We start from the raw sequence: 23,388 nt of genomic DNA, 5'->3' as shown, positions 1-23,388 counted from the left end.
CTGGGGTGTAGGGTTGTCAAGGCTGCATCAGGCCAATGTCTTTCCCGTCATGTTACACTGAGAAAACGGCGCTGGAAAAACAGTGCTGTCAGCCCCCTTTCTTATGCTTTACAGCAGCCAAAAACTAACTCTCTGTTTGTCTCACTCCCCACCCCTTTCCTCCAACCCCCTTCCTGGTTCTGCCCCTCCTTAGAAGTGTTGGCACAGACGAGTGCGGAGTGGGGAGACCAACTCGTTGGATCGCTTTGCGCAAAATCCACTTCGTTCTCCTCCCGCCGCTCCAGCCTCCGGATCCTCACAGCCCTCCCTCCCTTCCCCACAGCGATGTGGGGTTCGGGATGGATCTGTGTACTTCTAAGGTGGGAGGGGGCTACAAGCAGAGGATAATGTCAGATGCTTAGCTCTTTCCTTCTGCCTGACGCTCCTCTCTGGCTCCGCCAGTGTTGGTCTCTGTAAGAAATAGCAGGGACCGTGGCAGCGGCGAGAGGAAGCGGCGGAGGCGCGTGGAACCTGAAAAGTCCGGGTGCTCGCGGTTACCTCACAACGTGGTCCCAGCCGACCGTCAGCACCATGGACAGCAGCGCCGTGCCCGCGAACGCCGGCAACTGCACTGATCCTTTTACGCGCTCTGCAAGTTGCTCCCCAGCACCTAGCCCCAGCTCCTGGGTCAACTTCTCCCACTTAGAAGGCAACCTGTCCGACCCATGCGGTCCGAACCGCACCGAGCTGGGCGGCAGCGACAGCCTGTGCCCTCCGACTGGCAGTCCTTCCATGATCACGGCCATCACCATCATGGCCCTCTACTCCATCGTGTGCGTGGTGGGTCTCTTCGGAAACTTCCTGGTCATGTATGTGATTGTCAGGTAAGGAAGGCGCCAGGGCTCCGAGCGGAGATTTCGGCGGAGGATAGCGGCATAAACGGGCATCTGAGCCCCCAGGCAGTGTTTGGCGGGAGGATGAGTGAAGGGAGGTAAACAGGGGAGAATGTGGAAGTGCCGGTAGAGAGAGTGTTTGCTGTTTGAGTACGAAAAGCTTACTTTTCAATTCTTCCCTCCATTGATAAAGAAAGACTTCAAAATTTCAGGAACAGAGAAGTTGCCTTGGTAAAAGCCGTAAAGGTCTGGGAAAAAAAAGAAAAAAGAAAAAAAGAAAGAAAGAAAGAAATGCTCTATCTTACAGCTTGCTCATACTGAGCCAAGAGGGCTCTTGGGCAGTGTCCCACAGTCCCTTCCTTTAGGAGCTGTGGAAACAATAATTTGTGAATAATAGAAAAGAAATTGCAGTTATTTTATCCCTAATTGGGGGGAGGAGGGGCAGATTTCCCTCTCAGTTCTTTTCAGAGATGAACTTGGCAACTTTCCTACTCCTGCTGATTCCGGGGTTTTTGCTGCACCACTGCCCCATCCCTCCTCTTCCCTGATCATAGTAGCCCTTACCCTACTCTTTCTTCTCTCCTGAGGCCACATTCATAGAGGAAGTTCTCCTGGTGTCTTTCCACAGTAAATAGTGTTGCTTTGCTGTAACAAACATAATAGCTGTGTTGCATAGACCAGCTTGTAGTTGACAACTTGCAGACTTGCTTAGGGGAGTTACAAACTGAATCAAGAATAGGTAGGGTTGTTCAGAACTGCAGGGCATGACTGTTTTTCAATGCCTCCAAAAGTTGGAACCAGTTAGATGTGACCAAAAGTAGCATAATTCTGGATTATAAACTAATACATTAGAAGTTGTAATGGTTGCTCTGGAAAAAATAAAGAGTCTCTATCCAGTAAAATTATTTCAAGAGTTTGTGGTCCACTTCTTATTTGCCCAGATGTCCCTGATTTATTTGGCAAAGAGTGTGCAAACTTTCAATATTAATTGAGACTGATGTAGATTGTGTTAGTGTTGATATGTATATTCAAATCCTACGTGTTAATATGGAATACTATATTTTCACTTTTGTTGAAGTAGGTAATTATTTTAATGTTTTTTAAATGGCTCCTGATTTAGGATTTTCTTCCCAGTAAGTGCTCTATGTAAGTAGTGAAAATGGCATTTTCATATTTAGATATGATATTGGCTTCATCTATTCAGCAAGTATTGCAGGTTTCAGTGGAGCTCTTTAATCATTTAACAACCATTTTCTCCATTATGCTTTCATTAACAAGGTGCATCAAGTGGCCCGTAATCGATTCTTCCTACTTATATGTCTGATTTCTTTAATTAATGATTGTCAAAGAGTAAAACTAATTTTCCTGACCTTTTGATGAGGAATAAGATAAGCAGTGTCTCTGAGAAAAGAGCACCATCTATTGAGAAGAAGGCTAATAGCAGAAGGAAAAACCTGGAGGAGAATCAATGGAAGAACTGATTTTTTAAAACATTTAGTTCATGAAGTTCAATACGAAGGTTCACATCAAAGATCAAAACTGTCTCATTTTGCATTTACGATAGTAAAAAATCATTAAAGGCCTGCCTCATAATGGGAAAATATGTTTTTCATTTCACCTAAGAAAATTCATAGAATTGTAAGCTTATAGGACTATAAGGGAACTCAGAGCTTATCTATGCTAAGGGAGTAAACTGTGGCACAGAAAATATAAATGATTTCTCCAAGAACAGATAGTTCATTAGTTCAGTATCACTGAATTGCTCTTAGCCAATATAATTTTCTGTTTATTAGAGTAGCAAATCATGATTTGAGTTAATTCAACTAAAAGACTGACAGAGTAGGTTTAGTTAATATGTGGAAATAATAAATTAATCCAAATTTGTGTCTGGAATCCTAGACAATAAAGGATGAAGAGAATTACCAAAGCATCTAGAAATCCTGCCATCTCAAACATAATTTTTCATGCCCTTTTATTGCTTTTCTTGGTATTTTTCTTCCTCATTTTCCTCCCCTTTAGTTAATTCTTTTCTATAAAGAAAGAGCCACTAGACAGGAACTGACTGTGAAATAAGCAGACTGGTTTTATTCTAGTGTTTAAGAGATTGCTGGTTGCAAGAGTTCATCTTAGAAGCATTACCTCTGACCTTTTGATGACTGGAAAAGGATGATGACATTGTCTCTTACTGACAACATGATATTATGCTTTACTTTTCTGTACTGAAATTCTAAAATAAAAATGCAGTACAATTTGAAAGATTCCCCCAAACATCCACCTGTGGCAAATTGGGTGTTTAATTTCAAGGTCAGGTCATCCTCTGGAAATGTGAAACAGAAAAATAGATATACCTCAGTGACCAGTGAAGTGATGAGGAAAGCCCCTGGGGACGGAAGACAATATATCTATTTAGCTGAGAATATTTAACTGGACTGTGGTGTTTTCACTACAAAATGATCAGTTGAAGGATATTATTGTTCTAGTTAAAAAAGATGAGTGTAATGCTGCATCTATGAAAGTATTGAGGTGAAATGCTTACTTCCTGCTATTATTTAAAACTCAGCAAATAACCAGATTAAGATAGTATTTATTAGAATTTCTTAATACATTGCGTGGATCATGAAGCTCAGATGACTATAGCAACAAAAACAACAACAAAAATAATGGGTAATACAGATGCCACGAATGAGCAAAGATTTTCTGTCCTGTATCTTGACTCCATCATCATCATACTTCATCAAAAACGTTATTAAATAAATAGTAAAAATTAAGTAACGTTCTTACGTGGTGCTGTTCTAAGGAGCATGTAGGAGGAAAAGAGATACTGTCACATGATCTAAAGATTTAAAATCCAGATGTTAAATGATAGAATATTGTAACTTTTCATCATCTGAAAGCTTTTTTGGTTTAAAGACAAAAACTACTTGCAGGATAACCACACTATAAAAATACCACAAATATTCTGGAAGATACGGTGATGAAAATATCATAAAATGTGACAATTATTTAAAATGGGATGATAGTATATTATTGTTAAGAATGTTTTAAAGAAAAAAAATGAACCAAAATAATACACAAAGTTACAGCCACCAGGAATGTTTCACTTATTGAAAATATTTGACCAAAGTATAGAATTAACCATACTGTAAAAATTGACACAGTCCCAGATGAATTTATTTTGTGATATTTTTTTCAAAAACAATTTGTCGATGTAGTCACCAACATGGTCTATGCAGATACTGTTGAAAAGAGTATAGGGTTAAAAACTGTGAGATCTCTGTGGACTGTGTAAATCATCCTTCCAAATAAAGCTCCAGTGAAGGGTGCCAAATTATATGGCCTTCTTTTTTAAGATTATTTCTTAATTTGATGAGATAAACTGTCAATATGACTAGCTATCAAAGAAGAGCATTTAAATATATGCAAGATATTACTGTCTTTTATTTCACTAAAAAGTATTTCTGATTCTAAAACATGTCCTATGAGATCTATGTATTAAATATTATTAAATACTTGATTCAGGTTTAAAGTACAGAATGATCAATTTCATGCAAGTGTTTTCCCAAGCCAACTAACATTTCCATAATACTTATTTACAATATTCAGAAAATAAATTTTCAGCAATTGCTGCAACAAGTATATCTGTTTATGAATATAACCCAGGCATAGTTTCTCCACTTCTAAGAAGGAAATAAAAATAATTAGTTTCTGACTACTCTAAAATGTCGTTCAAAAGATAAATGCTGACAGTATTCACTTTGGCGTTTTGTATGCCTTGAAGGAAACTTACACATTAAAGTTGAAAAGATTTTTTCTTCTAGTTTCCACTTTCACTATTAATCGTAATCAAATTGTTTTAGTCAGCAGGAAAAGATAAACTCATTTTAATAAATAGTATAAAACAATACAGCATTTTAAAATATACTAATGATAAATATGAAGACTGAATGTTGTGTGAAATTTTAAAGTATGAGAATGTCATATCTTTAGCCCTCACAAAGTTTAACGTATATTTAACTGAGATAATGATTTTGGACATTTAGTATCTAAAAATGTTTTTCAGTGTAGACACTTACTTCAAGAACTTGGAAGACAAGATGTAAAGCAGATCAAAGAAGATCTGTTTCTGATTAATCATGTGTTGGGGCCCAAGAGCACAGCTCAACTGCTACCCTTAGCCCCCCTCCATTGCTGTCCTCAAGGCACCTACATGGAATTTCTAGGGCTCCTAGATGGTGTGATGTTTTAACACAGTGGTCTCCATGCTGCTTCAGACTCTTTTGAATCCCACCTCCAGCACAACTTTGACATCAGTGATTGGTATGGCACTCAATTTCGCCAAGACAGAACTTGGTAACACTTCGCCTTAGCTGCGTCTATATCCCTCGCTTCTGCCCCAGCCCTGGATCTCCTCTGACTGCATTGCCTTCCACAGGAATCAGCTTTGCACTCACATGTGAGGAAGTGTGAGGAAGTTGTCACCCCTGGAACAACCTTTGGCTGAGGAAATGAGAGCCCATGGACAAGTGGTCCCTTCTTCCCTCCCCCCTTGAGTGCATAGTTCTGCACAGACCACAAGGCACATTGGAAGGTCTTGGCCACACTGTGATCAGTTCAAGAACGTGCTTGCTTTCCCTCATTTCCTGTTTTCCTCTTTTACTTCCCCAGTTCTGTTCCCTGAAGTCACTTTCCAAAACGATTCACCTTCACACAAGCTCTTGTCTCAAACACTGCAAAGCTCATCATTCCAGTTATTTTACATATTGGAATATTTTTATATACTATATGTTGGGACAGTAAAATCTGATTAAAAGGTAGAGCTTTACAGACTCATTAAGTATAAGGTTTTCCCCCAAATTAGAAATTCTTAACAAAAATTCTAAGCAGCCCCAATCAGAACAACCAATTCAGTTCATAAGCTAAGCTTTTGCTTTCATTTTTCTCCTGCCTCAGAATTCAGAAAAGGCTTCAGTACATTTTGCTTTAACAGATAAGGAGTAGGCAACAGCCATTTATAGAATTCAGTTTATTTCTTGAGTTCAAGGTGATGGTAGCAGTAGCATCTCTGACGTGTAAGGGATGTAGAACCTCCAGTGCCTTCTAAAAAGTTATCTAAAACAAAAACTACCAGCCCCTTCCCCACTGATTCCATGTTATGTAAGAATGTTTATAATAATCAAGCTCAAGAATACTTCAGGGTCCTCAAAAGTGAGCTCAAAAAATAGATACAAGAAATGTCATGTATGAGAAATATCATTTAATGAGTTTGCCATAGCAACTCCTTTCCTTAGCCATCCTCTCTGGTGTCAGGCCACCTTATTTCCTTCCCCACCAATTTCTCAGGCTGAGGGTCCTTGAATCAAGATATAAATTCAAAATGGAAGAGTAGCATTGAAGAGAAGCCTTGCCTTGGCTCAGGATCCCAAGGGCCAATAATGGCTTCAAACTTCAAACCGTTTAGTGCCTCACTGCCCTCATCTGCAAAATGTGTGAATTAGACAAAAAAACTAGGTCTTGGTAACTTCCAACTTGGTAATGTTCTATGGTAACTTCAAGGACTGTTTCTCCATAATTTTTCTAGCTCTACTATCTGGAGAAAAAAACTAGTCATCTATCAATTTAAACAATCTTGGTTCCAATTCCATCCCACCCTCTTGGATTCTAAATGAGCTCAAATGGACCCTGTCAGAGAGAAAATGCTCTCTGAGCTGCAGATGTTGTAGTGGTCAATTAAGGCAATGAGTAAAACCGAAAGTCACAGTCAGCCTTTATTCACTTACTGGGAAAGTAGAAGCAAAAGATTAAACAGGAAAAGGTTCTGGCTCCTCAGTGTTCCATTTCTCCCCCACAGAAAGGCACCAGGTCACCATGTATGAGCATAGATGTGGAGGAGGGAAAAGGGGGAAGTCATCTCGCTGCATGGGAAACCCCAAACAAAAGGATCCTGCTGTTTTATGGAGCTAGGGGCCAGGGCTAAGGAGAGAGGAAAGTACAGAATCAGAGTGAGGAGAGTTTCTTCAACAACCCCCAATAAGAAGGTCTCAGTAGAGACCTGGGAAGAGCCTTGCCAAGTGCTCTTCAATAAAGACACTTCCACATGGAGGTGGTTGGGCTAAGGATGCATAGACACCCAAAAGCACGGCTGGTGAAGGTGGAGGAGAGAGATGGGTCCTTGCCCACAACACCCTCCAGACTGTATACTATGTGTGGTGGGAGGGGAGATTCTCCCCAAGAAGCCTTCCAAGTGAAGCCTGCGTGACTGTCTAAGGTTGGGTCCCAAAGGATTCTGACCTGGACCTGTTTTCTCAGATGCAGATTCAGCTTAAACCCTGATATCTCATCTCCCTTTTTCTCTCTCACTTTTTCTTTAATTCATGGAGAAATTACCTTAATATTTACCTTCAGAAATTAATCATAAGCTGGATGTTGCATTCCAAAACTGATCAGGGAGAGACTGGTTCCACCAAATGTAATCAAGTGAACCTTCGTAAGCCAATGGGCAGGGCATGTAGGGCTCCTACACATGATGGAGCATAGGATGGATTCCATCAAACAAGAGAGAGCATTCTATTCTGGGTATCAGTTTCTGTCCAGGCAAGAGTATTATCAAGTACAGTTTGCTTTTTAATTCAATCATGTGTTAGCTTAGCAGTTGCATGTAAGTAGGTATCCTAAAGTGATTCAAATAGTAACCCACCCAGATTTACTCACAAGTATTAGTGTAATTTAAATTAATCTTTGAATAAATTAAACCAGCTTGATCCATTCACTGCTAGTTATGTTCTGTGGACTCACTTTCCCCACTGAATTAGAGAAGACTAAAGCTTGGCTTCTAGGGGAAAAACAGGGGTATGTTCCTGTGAGCCTCCAATCACAAGATTTTCATCAACTAGTCAATACATAATGTTCTGTTAATGTGTGTTTCTTTTTAAAGGCATCTTATTTAATATATATTATCAGTTCATTAACTCTGAACTCATGATCAACAGCACGACACTAAACAGTACTTCAGCACTACACCTGGGGCCATTTTAAATAGTGAAATCGCCAACAACAAAAAAATCAAATGCTAAAAATGTGGCACTAAATAGACCTCAGAGAGGAGACATTTACAGTCTGAGAGCTGAAATGGGAAAGCAGAGTGTTGCTTTGTCTGACTTCAGCTGGGAGCCCACCCATCAGAGCAACTCAAATTTTTCTCCACTCCACCCATGTCTATGAAAGACCACAAAAGCCCATGGATACAGATTTTAGGCTTACAAGTAAATTTTAGCAAATGAGCATGTTTGCAAATACAGAATTTGTGAATAATGAGGGTCTACTGCACATGCAATGTTCTTCAAGGAAATATTTTTAAAACAGCTGAAGAAGAAAGTCAGCAAGCTATGTTCCATATTAAATATAATGGTGAGTTCATGACATGAAGACAAGTTTTATATTTTTACTATTGTTTATCAAAATCAGAAGACATAGCTTAAAAACAAAATGAATTTCCATGTGATTCAATCATCAGTCTGTCATGAGATACCTAGATACGGTGCGCGGATTTAAAAACAACATGATCCGTTTCACTTTGCATATTGCAATAAAATTCTCAAAGTTAAATCCATTCCCTTATATTTCTAAAAATATAAGTTTAAATAGAATTGAGATTATGTAATAATCCCAAGTGAATGTCAGGATTATACTTACAATTTAGGATTTAGTTCGGTTGTCTGAGGTCTTATTCTTTTATTTCTGGTGAGGCTCTAAACTCCAGAAAGAAAACTTTCACCTAATAAATAGTATGTAACTGCACTATAGCCATATGATCAAAAATATCTCTTGCTACTTTTACTCAAAAAACTTGGAAATAATTTTTAAGCCACAAAAATTCTTACACTAGTTTTCAATAAGAATCTAAACAGTCTATAATTTACACACCTGGCTCCAGGTGTGTAAGTTAGCCTGGTCCCTCCACACAGAGAAGGGTGAGAAGACACAAATAAAGTAGGCATGCAGTCTGGACCCTAAAAACCTATTTTATACCAAGATGTTTTCATGAGCCAATGTAAAGTTTGGATTTAAATGATTCCAAGGTAAGAATCTCACCTCTTTTTAATGTATTCAGATGTACATACAACTCACACCCATTAGATGAAGAAGGGTCACCTCTCAGTCTTGACCAGGGGGTGACAAATGTTCCCTGTAAAGGGACAGAAAGTAAATATATTAGAATTTTTTATCACATGGTCTCTGTCACAACTATTCTCTCTACCATTGTAGCCCAGAAGTAGCCACAGGTGACATGTAAATAAATGGACATGGCTATGTTCCAATAAAACTCTACATAGACACTGAAATTTGAATTTCCGTGTAATTTTCCCATGCCTCGAAACATTCTTTTTCTTTTGATTTTTTTCAATCATTTAGAAGTGTAAAACTACCTATAAACTTATTTTTGTTTTATGATTGTTCTGTGAAGCTATAAAAGGCAAACATGTAAAAACTTAGCTCCTAAAATATTTCTTATTAAAAATAATTTTAAAAATTGATTTTCTAATTAGCATTTTTTAAATAATTTTGCCTAATCTTTTAGGTGATTCTTATAAAAACCCATGCATTTGATTATCAGGAAAATAATCATGACATATGTTCTTTTGTTAACTCATTTTACAAAAATGAAATGATCCTTCATTCAGTACAAAAAATGCTAACCCTCATTTTGGTTTACTAGATTATATAATACAAATTATTCCATAATAAGTGTTACCAAATTAATTCCTTGTAATAGCCTCATATTAAAAACAACCAAGCTAATTATTATACAGATTTTTTTAAAAAATTGAAATACAAATTAAAGTGTAAAACCATTCTTAGTTGACAGGGCCTATAAAAAGCAGTTAGGGGCCAGATTTGGCCCATAAGCTGTCATTTGCCAAACTTTGGTACAGTTATGCTAGATAAAATTTATATTCTTGCAGTGATCATAAAAAAATAACTTATCTTCTTTGCCAAATTTGATTGCATGTTCTTGTTTACTAGACGGAGACAAGGCATTCTGTAAAAAATAATCTAGAACCAACTTGAAGTATTTTTCCAGCATGAGAAAATATCAATACAAAAATGAAGTTTAACACAAATCAGAAAAGCAGTCATAGATTTTTATAACAGAGGATAACACTTTTCGGAAACTGATGTTGCCATCGGGTTTAAATAGTAATCATACAGAATCATCTCCATTTCACCCCAGGGGCCATCTTCGTCCTCTAACTCCTCACTTGACCCAGACAATCCACAAAATTCACTGCCACCCTTAGCCAGTGATTAGAGACTAAGTGCTTAGAAAAGAGCTCTTCTGAAAAAGTTCCCTCTATTTGATGTGCTTTATGGTTCTCTTAACTCAGTGCCATTTTCCAGGCTTTCTCACAGTGTTTTCGTCTTCGATCATCAGGAAAAACTGAAACTGTCTTCTGTAAATTCATATTAACTTCTTAGCAAATATAAAAATCTGTCCTCAAAGACACCTATGCCTGCGCACACCCCCACCCCCAGGCACCCACAAGATTGGCAGCTTCACTTCCCTCCACCTTTCTTTAGGCCCTTTGAAGCACAAAAGCTCATTGCTTGGATTATTTTTCCTCTTCTTCCTGACTTACGTAACTTGCTCACTTTTAAAAAACGTATTTTCTGCGGTTCTCATCAGTCACTTTGAAAAATGTTATTCCTCTAAGTTCTAAAACTTAGACTGTCCAGCTGGATGAAGAGGACCAGGGTGAGCCTAGCTGTTCTGTGGTATTTGTAATCCCTCGACTTCTTGCCCATGGTTTTGCTCAATGATTTTCTAAAACTCACTGAACTCTCCTCCCTGCCTGATTTCACATTTTTAATTCAGTCCCCCTCTATATCCAAATGACTGCTTCTTTGATCAGTTGTGTTTAGAGAAAGCTTTCTCGCATCTATAGGAATTCTTTAGATAAGTCAGTTGGCCACCAGGTACAAGTTGGCAAGGAGAGTCAAGTTAGGGAGAGTTTTAACTGGATGATAAATAGTCCAGCTGAAGAATGCTCCAGTTCCCAGACTCCCTTAGGTGAGATTTGGGTCTATATTCTAGCAAGAAACCCAGACAGGATAAAATGAATAACAAAATTTGGGTTTCCTTCCAATTTACTCATAGAACCTCAGAGCTATTGCATAAATCCTTGCAACACACTTAGACACAGAGAAGGAGAAAACCTCCCAGATCTTCCATTGCAATGGTTCTCAATCCTGGCTGCACATTAGAATCACTTGGGAAGACTGAAAAGAACAGAACAGAAAAGAAAGGAAAAGAAAAGAAAAGAAAAGAAAAGAAAAGAAAAGAAAAGAAAAGAAAAGAAAAGAAAAGAAAAGAAAAAAAGAAAAGAAAAGAAAAGAAAAGAAAAGAAAAGAAAAGAAAAGAAAAGAAAAGAAAAGAAAAGAAAAGGAAAGGAAAGAAAAGGAAAAGGAAAGAAAGCCCACTTCCACGTAAGGCTAACTAAATTAGAACCTCTGGGTGTAGCTCCTGGGCATAGGTAGGTCTAAAAGCTCCCCTGGTGAGTCTAATGTGCAGTCAAGATTGAGGCACACAAATCTGGACCAACCTGTCAATTTCATGGATGCAAAAACAGTCCTGTTTAGCAAGGAGGTTTAAGAGCTTTGTCTGTATGTTTTATTTCTCTGAACTTTGAGAAGCTGTTTATAGGATAAATCATAAATTAAATTACCTCCCAGAAAAGCTAAAGTTCAGGTCAGTTTTACTGGCCGGTTGGCTCCCTTTATAGCAGGCTTACTGGTGTGGAAACAGTGCCAATCCTGGAGCAAGAAGACTTGTGTTTGAATCTCTGCCCCTTATTAGTTACCAGAGTCATATAACCTCCCTGAATCTCCTTAGTTAACTTTACTAAAGGAATAATAATCACATTCAATTTCACATGGATTTTTAGGTCCAAATTAGATAAGATATATGGAAATGAGTGATAAATTCTAAAAGTGCTTTAGAAAGTAAGAAAGTTTGTTATTTGCTTCCCTCCCACTCGGACTTTCTCTTCCCTCCTACAGGGCTCACGCCACTGGCACATGGGACCTCAGCATTCACCTAGTGCTCTCGCTTTTCCATAGGTCAATCATACTATCCATTATAACACTTTGAAATACAGTTTATCCTTTTGGAATCACTGTTTCTACAGAGACAAGCAAGGCATTGCATGAGTGTCACTGCTGTCATTCTTCGATTCACTCCAATGCACTGGATCATTCCAATATCATTTTCTTGGCAGCCATGATGATATGAAGAGAATTCCAAGGACAGACAACTGCAATTTACTTGGCTCCCTATTGATAAGTATTTCTATATTATCCAATATATTTAATGGAGAAAAAAGACACAAACCAATTATTTTTGAAAACTTTGAAAATTGCTATTTTTAAGCTTAAATGTTTCACTTTTAAACTGGTGTTATAGTCAAAGCATCTGAAGCAGAATCTAAGTCTAAACACTGACTTATGTAATGAAATTCCTTTTTACTCAGCAGAGTAATTTACTTGAATTAGAATAAATAACTTATAATAATGGTGTCCTCTGAACACTAGTTTAGGAAATTTAGACATTTAAAACACCATCCCTGTAAAAAGTCCTGGCTTCTGTTATACGTCTGACTCACTAATGACAGTAAAATTGGTCAGAAAGCTGGAGCTCTTCATGGAGGAGGCATTAATGATGGTACAGTGAGTCTGCGTGAATGTCTATGCTTAACACCTTCATAATGGATTTTTCCAGGACTTGCAAAGCAATGCCTGCCAGCTTTTTAAATCAGAGTAGCAAACTCTATAAAGCAAGCACAAGATAGAAAATAACACCCTTGAGGCTTACAGTGTCCCTGAGAACTAAGTGCATTCCAAGCACAGGAACTGTGGAGAACAAGATCGATGAAAGAAAAGGCCTTCTTTGCTTCCGAGTGTTTTTTTCACTGAAATACTGGGTTCAGTGCCAGTGAAAGGTTAAGCATTTTGTGGGGGAGTATTAAATGTTAATTGAAAAATGCTGCTGGCAGTATAACCTGAACATCAGAACCTGACTGTGCCTGCCAAGAAGAACAAGAGGAATTATTATCAACATTATAATTTCATACTTACTTAGCCCCCATCAGCTCTGAAAAGGAAACCACACGGGCTGAATGAAATTAAATGTGAGCATGCTTCTGGTGATGTTGGTGATCCAGGGCCACTGAAAAAAGACGTCCTCTTAAAAGCAGTGTTCATTGAGATACTTTAAATAGTGTTTCCTTCTGATGACAAAAGGAAGTTTATTTAACTACTCTGCAAAATAAAACATGTATTTAAAGAGTACAGATAATGTCTTAAAATTGTACAGGGCTTTAATTTTTTCATTACGTGGATTAATTTGATTCTCATAAAAATTTGTGTGAGCATAGGCAGGGAAAACATTGTTAACGAAGCGAGTACTGAAGAAGATGAAAAGAAAGCTCATTTATTTATCTGTTATGTTTGTTAGACAGTATGTAAAAAGCACTCTCCTAGAAGCTCCAAAAATACCAGTAAGCAAAACAGACCAGTCTTACCTTTCCCCAAGAGCACAGTCTAGTGAAGAAGAAAATTAAACTATTTCACCAGTTGATAAATACAGTCCTGCATACGTTGGACCCAGAGAAAGAAAATCTCAAGAATCATTGCTCTAGGACATTCATCAGTGTGTCACTGACCAAAACAATGGCCATTTTATTTCTTAATTCCCTGTCACATAAACACAGGTAGCAGGAAGCTCCAGTTCGAGGTTGGACCCAAAACTTCTGTTCCTTAAAACTGCTATGCATTTTGTGGAATTGAGGACACAAGTATCAAAGGAGAAATCGACACCCTCTTTTGAAAAAGGCTTATAGCTCAGAGAAAAAGTAGACGTTTCCTGCCTATAAGCAAATATGTCACATTTCCACAAAAGGCACTGGAACACTGGTACACAAGTCAATGCCACAAAGCATATATTAATACACAGAAATCATGCCAATGATAATCTCCACCAAAGAGTACTACTCTCTCAACATTTTAGAAATTCAACAATAACAGTATATGAATGAATTATTAACATGCCCATTAACAAGCCTAATACACACTTGCTTTAATTACCTTTTAAAACATATTTTATATAAAGATACAGGTCCTTTATCATATCAAAAATTTTTCTCTAACTCTGGAACAATGGTAGAAACCATGCTGAGATAGTCTGTCCACATGGTGGTTTGAAGTTAAGTTGATATTTGAAACATAATATATTGGTCAACATTCTAGTTAAAATAGATGAAGATGCGTATTTTAACTGGTCGGAACGTTGTGGGGGAGGGAGATAATTCATCAAGGAAAATGGCTGTGATTTTGGAACAATCACAGGTTATGATGCATCAGTTATCTTTAGCACACATGAGACAACATGCTTAAGAAGTTAGTTACAAGCAAAACAAACGTGATACTTTTATCAGTATAAATATTTAATCTGTGTCTTGTCAGAGAACAGTGCCTCATTAAATTTGAAACTCACCATCATCATCATCTTAACTAACATTTATTGGAAGTTACTACACATTAGACCCCATACCAATAATCCTTAAACATATTACTTTTAAAGTTGTTCATCTTTATCCCAACCATTTAAGGAAAATACTAATATTTTACAAATTTTACAGATAAATCAATAGAACTCAGAAAATTTAAGTAATAAGCCCAAATTCATCCAGCTAATAAATTGTAGGGCTAAGATCTGACTCAAGCTCTATAAAGACTTAAAACTTAAGATCTTTTAAAACTGCTATGTTTAATTGCACCAAGGCAAGATTTTCAAGCCAGTTATTGAGGCTTCATTAGGGTGGCTGGTTAGACTATTACCTTTCCTTACATATCATACTTCCCAGAATGTTCCCTACTTGACAACCTGTTCTTGACTTTTTCTTTGTTGATAGGCTGTGCTCCCACTGAAATGAGAATAAAGAAAATAGGAAAGGTGTCTTTCTGCAGGTCAAAATCTGGAGTTTTTCCTTGATATTATGCTGTGACATTTTGAATTGAACTTATGTCTCTGGGCAAACTGCATTCAGGTCTCTAATTGAGTCTGCCCTTCAGCCTGGAAAAAATAGAGCCCATTGATTATTTGTGGAACTTCTAATTACAAAAACTCAACTGTGATGTAAAGGTGTTCTCATTTTTTATTCTGAGCAGCACAATTTTATGCTGTGACAGCACATGCTAATAATCTGTATCAACAAACTGGTCAGCAAACAGCCAATGTGCCAGGCTCAGCGCTGAGAGCTATGGGTCAAGCTAGACTTCATGGTTCTATTATTCAGCCAAGCACCATGCCATTTTCATATTTCACTTTATATCAGTGATTCTTTGTTACATTTTTGGAAAAAAAATGCAATTTCCAATTTGGAAAATTATAAGCTCCTCAAGGATGAGACCATCTTTTTTTTTCCCTTAACATTCTTGTAACCCTGAACTTAACAAAGTAACAAATGGTGATAGGACGTAATGTAGCTGACATGTTAGTACATTGAATTATACTGATTACACTGTTAATGCTATATTTATGTCAGCTCTCTGTGCTTCAGTGTTCCATTTCTGGTTTGTGAAAATAAGAACTTTCAGAACATTGTTCCTCTGAGTGTTAATAGTTGAAAGAAGCTTGGAATTCCCCAAAATAAATTTCTTATAGTACGGGTAGCTTTTGTTTAATTGAGCAAATATATTTTTTGCATTCAAGTTGAGAAGAGAAGCTGAGTTCATCGACTTCCTGCCTTTTCCTTCTTCAACTTCATTTTCCCAAGGAATCCAAATGGGAAAGAGGTTATGAGGAGATAATAGTGATGGAGAAAATTTGAATCTGGAAGAATTAATTCTGGAAGAATCTGAGAAGAATTGATATGGAAGAAAAGATACACTTTTAATCAAGGATTTTGCTAAAGCATCCACCTAATTAAATTCAAAGAAAATCTCCCTAGTCCATGCCTCTATCTCCCTACTGAGCCAAACACCAGATGGACAGGCTAGGGGGCAAGTTAGCTGGAATTGCTGCCAAGAGAAAGTAACCAGGCGTGTCAGTGTTACTCCAGAGAGCCTACGTAAGGTAAACTGATGCCAAAAGCACTAAAAATTCTCCCTTCTCACTTACGGTTCTTACCCAGAACTCTTCCCTTGCTTCTCAAATGTTTATGGAGTCACTTATGAAAGGCATGGAAACCTATCCTATTCATCTTCCATGCCAAATTCTTCCCATAGACTTCACTCCAGTTCTGTGCGCATTCCATGCTTGAGAAGCAGATTGGAGAACAGGAGGCGTCCAGGGAGATTCCTGGCACATAGAATTTCACTTCTTGCTTCAACATGAGAGACTGAAAACTGGCAAACACTGAGAGAATTCTCAGTGGTGAGATTTTTTTTTTCTCCTTGACAAATCATTGAACATAAGCTCCCCACCCCCAACCAGGAGAAGGAGGATGAGATGACAGTAGCCTTAATACCAAGAGAGAAACAGGAGTGGAGTTCTTCCCAAGAAATGGAAAGAGAGAAATCACAAGATAATGGGGGACAAAGAAATCCAGATGCAACTGAGCGACGTATCACAGCAGAGGTCACACAAGGTGACTAAAGGAATTTTCTAGCCTCTGGTATGGATCAACTATTTCACAGACATTTAAAGGTACAAAGTTTAGGCCAAGAAAAAGAAGCCCTACTTCACAGAGAAGAAAATAAACCGGTAAAATTTGATCATTGCTATCAGTAAAATGGTAGTTAAGTTTAAAATTTGCCAATTTAAGTGTATTTAACAGAGGTTTGGATTTGTTTCTGGAAAACAGATATATGATAGACTAATTAGAGAAACTAGATTTACATTTATTTCTGGAAAACAGACAATAGATAGACTTAATTGAGGTGAACTCTCTACTAATCCCCTCCTGCCCCCATCAGAGACAAAATCCTTGGCAGCATGGGCCAGGGACGTGAGCCCAGGAAGCAAATGTAATATTTCCACAGGCACTCTCCGTGTGATGAAATAAATTTTGAATCACTGCAACTTTCCTGACACCTGAAGGCAAGTTAAGTACTTCCCTCAACACTGCCGTATCACCGTTACCTTGCCATAGTATCCAGCGTGCTGTTTTGAAAACCCTTGATTCTGGTCTTTCACCAGACTGAAGGGCCCTCCAAGACATGTCTCAACTGAGAACCATTGCCCAGCACAGTACTTGGCAAAAATAAAAATGAAAAAGGTATTAAATAAATGCGTGTTTGACTCATCGTTGACATCGAGAGGGGTTTATGGTGAAAAAAGTCATTATGAAAATATAAATGTATTCATAAAAATTAAAAACCTGCCTATGACTCCTGCGATGTTCTATTTCATACATAAGGTCCAACATAATTTTTAAGCTAGAAAAAATGTAAAATAGATAACTTTGATCACACCGTTAAACGTAAAGTGTTATCAGAGTTTGTCTCTACCTCTGAAGCTTACAGTGATTTGTGTTTTGCTTTTTATATTCTTCAGATTAAAAAAAAAATAGATGTGCAATAGTATAATGAGGAAAAACACAATTAATATGAAAATAAAAGGGGAGAAAATTTCAGAAGTAACAGGTGATCCTGAAAGGTAATAAAACATTGCATTAGAGGGCTTTTCATTAAAATATAAATCAAAGTCATGTTCGGAGTTTTCCTATTAAAACATTGTTACATACTTTAATTTGTGACTAAAAACGTTATTACTGCCAAATGATTCCATTCCAAGTGGGAGGATATTTCTATGTTGATTCAATAATCCTTATTGCACCATAAACCTAAAATTTCAAGTTTTAAAAACGAATGGAACTTACTTGCTTTGCCAAATTAAAGGTTTATTCACGAACTGTATTTTCTCCTAGCAAGGGCTATTGAATTCTCTGCAGGGGAGGAAAGACATCTCCAAAAAAATCTCTGCCTGAATATACTTTTCTAAAAATCTCAACAAATTTGTTTCTGTTTCCTAGAAAAATCCCAGCTTAGCACAATAGTTAAGTTATAAAGTATTACATAATTCTTGGATGGAAAATAGCCATTATAAATACACAATTTTACATAAGCCAAGATCTACAGGAACTAATTACGTTACCTTTATTTTTCCTTCCATTGGTCCTAAAAGACTTTGGACTGCTACTGCTGCAGGAATTAATTGAATGCCAAGATATTTAGCTGTCAGCAGGTGCTATGACACATTAAAAGGGATAAGCAGTGAATGCTCTTCAACAGTCTTGACAAATGAAATTTGAAATTAAGTCTTTGTGGATCTTAATTAAATCTTGGTTGCAAAACTCAGGAGCAATGAGAACATTCTTATTTCCACTCCCTACACAGTATCCTGGTGTATAATTCTCTCCAACATGTTGTGCTATTATTAAACACTGCTAGTGGTTCTGTCTATAGGATGAACACACACACACACACACACACACACACACAGGAAATAAAAAAATCCAAATTATCCAGGTGTTTTGCTTCCATAGCAATAAACACCCAGGTATTTCAACTGCACAATGTTAAGCATTTTTGTCCTTGACAACAGTTCTAAACCTCAGTTCTCTCAAAAGAGAAATAATAATTATAGTTGTTTTAGCTACTAATAGGATTTTTGTGAACATCAGTTTACACAAATGTATATAGAAGTGTTCATAAACCTTACTGCACCTTATAAAAGTTATTATTTATCATACAGATGGCTTGTATTACATGGTGCGTATTGTAGCAGTACATGTAATAGTGAAGAGCATAAACTGTAACAAATAGATATGGATTTAAATTCTGCCTCTGCCACTGCTACTTTGAGCTAATTATTTAACCTCCATAAAAGTTTATTCATCCACCAAAAAAAAGTGATAGTATGCAACTTTTAAGTCTGTTACAAAAATTAAGCAAGAGAATTCAAGCAAACTGCTTACAGCAATACCTGGCACAAAGTAAACATTCCATAAATGTTGGTTACAGTTGTAAGCCAAAAAAAATGTTTTTAATTACCTCTTGCTCGCCATCGTCATCTAATCTGTTTTAATGGTAATAGAGTCACCCCTTTATAGTTGTGGAAATTGAAGACCAGCCATTTGGCCAAGCTCGCGAGACACTGAGCTCAGATCTGTGTATCCTAATTCCAAACCCAGCATTCTTCCTACCAGGCTCTGCCGGAGTGTTTCACTCCTAACCTGATTAAGTAGCCAAACTGGGAGAAAATTAACATAAGCAAGGGGTAGTTTCAGTTACTCACCACTGTGTGGATTCACAGCATTTAAATTAGGTTGGCCTTGCTCTTAAGATTAAGTAAATAATTGGTATGACTTGAGAATTGCCAGGAATGGATGGTCCTTCCCTGAAAGGAAGACTTTTATTCCTTAATCCCCTAATACTTTAGATTTTAATTAAGGGAACATCAGATAGTCATTTTAAAATGTAAAATATCTCTAAAAGATACTAAAAAATAAGCACAATAAATATAAACCAGTTGATTACAATGGAGCAAGCAGGTTTTTGCTTTGATGACTTCTAAAGACCCACATTCAACAGTGCTTGAAGGGTTGGAATGCATATAGGAGTTAAGGAGTTAGGAGGAGAAAGGAGTTAACCTGGGGCATGATTAGGATCCAGTTAAAGATGCAGAACAGGATGGTGGGCTCTGAAAGAGGGGAGAAGTCCTAAAAAACAAAAACGGTGAGATAGTATCAAAATGGGCATCCACAGCCCCACCTGGAATGGATTCTACCTGCTACAGGTGGACACTGGGTGAATGTATTTGCCAGGATTCCAGTGGTGCAGGCAGCTGCTGAAGCTACAATGCCCTCGACGTGGCCTGTGGCCATCACTGGAAAATTCCTAATGCTTGCCCCCAGTTGCTGATTGCTGTCTGCCTGCCGCCGCTGGTACAAGCTCCTAACACAGGCACACTCTACTGTCAACCCTCACCAACCAAAAGCCACCAGGAATACACCTGGAGACAAATGAAATTAGGTCAATTAAGCTCGCTGCAGCAAGGGAGACAGAACACCACAGGGATTCTAATTTATGTTTGGTGGTTTAGAAGAGGATTCAAGGACGCTGGGGTCTATCTAGATAGGGTGCTGTCTCAAAGCAAGAGGAAATTGACACATGGGCATCAAAGATTTCTTTTTTTATCTAGGAGGCACAATTAACAGAGTGGGGCTAGAATTGTCATTGAATAAGAAGCAGCAGTCACTTAATGTTAAGCAGGAAAGGGAGATATTTGGTATTTTGACAGTTATGGGTGATTGTGGTCTTATCTCTGATCAGGCAAGTTTACAGAGTCCACTTGTTTTTTCTTGTTTCATCACAGTCATGAACAGTCCTCATCTGAGGTTGATGTTCTATAGAATGATGTTCCACAAAGGAATACAACCTGTCTGTCAGCAACTAGGCACTTGCTCCCTGAAAGCTGTCAGGGGTTTTCATTCTTTCACTATTACTCAACCTCATTACTGTTACATGTCTTCCTCTCTTTACCTCTGGCAATAGGGGAGGGATAAAAATAGAGATCATGTGGAAATAATAAGATGGAATGGGAAGGTATGATTTATTCTTAAGGGGTGGGAAACCCCTTAGGAACATGAGATGAACATAAATTTCATATTTAAAGAAATTATATAGAAATGGATCCCATTGCTCAGGCAGGCAGTGGAGTACAGGTTGAGTCTGGTCCCTTTACTCCACAAGCTTACAGACAAACCAACAAACAGGTAATACTAGTATAATCCACATCTATGTTACACAGCACTAAGATTTCATGTGCAGGCGTGCAAAAGATTGAAATTCATTCTCAAGTTCATTCATAGTACAAGATTTGCCTCTATTAAATACTCAAACTAAAAGTGAATACAAAACAATCTTTCATTTTCAGGATGACTGAGAACAGACGCAAGAGTTTACTCCTGGCTTCTGAACTCCAGAGCACCTTTCAAAAATTATTTTTTTAAAATGTATGTTAACTCAATAAATCAATGAAGAGCCAAACATAAATTTTTGAAAATGATAGAGAAATTCTTAGTGGGCAATATGAACACCTAAATGGTCATATTAAATATCACTCCTACTTTCTCTGCTGATGTTGGAACCTATTGAGAGATAGTACAAAGTAAATTAACTTAAATTGGTTGAAAGATGGAGTAGAAAAACAAATGTATGTATGCTCATGTATGGCTGAGGCATTGAGCTGTACAGCAGAAATTGATACATTGTAAACTGACTACTTTAAAGATATATATATATATATATGCAAAAATAACCAATTTTCAATCAAATAAAAAAAGTAAAATATGAAAAAAATACGATCGTGAATACAAAATGAGAGATGAGACTTCATGCCTGGCTGGAATTCTGCAGTGAGATGCCTCACAACGTTATCCCATGCAGATCCAGTCAGATAGTTACAGTGCGGCAAAAATGGTGTCAAGGCAGAGCTAGGCAGAGTGCAGTCCGCCCTCAGTATCTGCCCACCCAGAACCTGCAAATATGCAGGGTCCGACTGCACTATGCCATGGTACATAAGGGACTTGTGCATCCAGGGAATCCACCACGGATGCTGAGGGACTACAGTATATGGAGAAGACCCCAAAATGAGGTGTAGATTATTGGCGGGGAGCACTATTGTGCCATCTAGCGGCAGCCCCGCCACCTGCAGTAAGTGAGCCCTCAGAGTGGCAGGATGTCCAGGGCAGAAACCAGAGCGATCACGCGTTGAATCTCGGGAAGAGCCGTGACCCGGAGCGGAGTTGTGGCCAGGGATGGGTTCAGAATATGTGAGGTGCAGCTCAAAGCTCATACACTTTGGAGCTTTCTTTAAGAAAATGATATAAGATTACAAATAAAGATTAGAAATCAAAGCAAATAATTAGATTGAAAAATCATGAAAAGTACAAAGTTTGAAAAGCCAAAAAAAAAAAAAAATACTACAAACATCACAAAATCTAGAAAAATTAAATTTTTATTAGTTAACTTCCTGCCATATCTCTGTAATACTTTCCTAAATTTTAGGCAGCATACTTTTCAAATGCCTCATCATTTGATAATAATTTTGCATTATCATTTTCTATAGGAAAGTAGAAAAATTATTTAATTTTTCCTCTGGCATAGTTGATCAAAATTTATTTATTTTTACTGACACTATAGAAAAGTTTCTTTCTAGTCTACAAATGTATATTGAGTTGTAAATTTTTAGGCTTGTCAAATCTGGGGAAATTTCTATCAAATTTGTTTCTTACGTGAGCTGTAAGATTTACAAGGAACACATGTATCATATAAGTAAGATGCAATCTAATAATATATTAGGATACATAAAATATATGATTTCTATTCTATTTCAAACAATCACCAAAAAGAGTTGTAGTCTATGAATAATTGCATTTTACAATCAAATACAGTCATGATAGAAAAGGACCATTTTGTTGAATATTGATTAAAATCCAAATCCCTCATTTACAAAAAAATGTATGTCTGGTGATTAGAAGTCTTATCCACAGACTAGCTTCCTGCTCTGACATTTTAAAACTCATTTCTCTTCCCTGCACATTCTGATGCATCGTGTATAACATATTCATAATTCCTCTTTCTCTCCTTTCTTCTCTCCCTCTCTTCTTTTCTGTCCTTTTGTGGAACTTTGTTTTTCTCTGTCTTCACATTCTTCACATTTTACATCATACCAAAAGGCAGCTTTATCCACTTGCGTGATTGGAATTACCATATAGAGGCTGACGACTTATAAATGAATTACTCCAGCTGAGTGGCAAATATATATTCAGGTGCTTAATGGACATTTTTCTTTCGTCCCACAACATAATACACTCAAAATCAAACTCTCTGTCAATCCCAAATCTGCTTTTCCTCTCTCCCATCTATGTTAAATGATGTTATTGCCATCTGTCCATTCTTGCATTCTAGAATTTGAATCATATTACACCCTTCTTCCTTTATTTCTTCTTTCTAAAAATGTAGTTAACTCTTGTCTTCCTAATTATCTCAACTGTCCATTTGTTACATCTTATTCACTGATGTTATTGATCATTTGGCTATTACTAATTGTGATGATGGTGATGGTAGTGGTGGCGGTGGTGGTGGTAGGTAAGAAAAAATAAGCACACTTTGAGAAATATTGCATTCAAGGAGCCCACAGCAGGCGGCAGATGTCCAAAAGAGAGTTGGAAAGGTACACACGGAACTTAAGAGAGAGGCTGTGAGTCAAGTACACAGAATTGATAGGTTTAAATCATGGATTGTGAGAGAGTAAAGCAAAGGAAACAGAGCAAACGCAGTTTTCCTTTTAAAAAATGATTCTGTTACAACATTCAATATAATGAGAAAATGTCTCAGAATTTTCAAGATACTCTCAGCATGGGCATCTTTGAAAAAACAGATTAAAAAGCTTTGTATGCCCACCTTGTTTTAGCTACACAGTGGGTTGAGTGTATCAGCAAAGCACATCCAGAAA

At 37.5% G+C, this 23,388-nt stretch overlaps 1 protein-coding gene across 1 annotated transcript in view; it reads left to right on the top strand.

Annotated features, from left to right (window-relative positions):
- The first annotated feature begins 346 nt into the window (after nt 1–346).
- OPRM1 (opioid receptor mu 1) overlaps nt 347–23,388 on the top strand; it is a 52,791-nt gene continuing 29,749 nt past the window's right edge. Inside the window, exon 1 of the mRNA XM_010994022.3 lies at nt 347–863. Within this exon, the coding sequence (XP_010992324.1) occupies nt 571–863 (293 nt within the window). The 5' untranslated portion in view covers nt 347–570. The remainder of the gene's footprint in view (nt 864–23,388) is intronic.

Source organism: Camelus dromedarius, chromosome 6, assembly GCF_036321535.1.
Source record: "Camelus dromedarius isolate mCamDro1 chromosome 6, mCamDro1.pat, whole genome shotgun sequence".
Classification (NCBI taxonomy): Eukaryota; Metazoa; Chordata; class Mammalia; order Artiodactyla; family Camelidae; genus Camelus; species Camelus dromedarius.
Note: the sequence above shows the minus strand (reverse complement) of the source record. Positions and strands in the feature narration are given on the sequence as shown.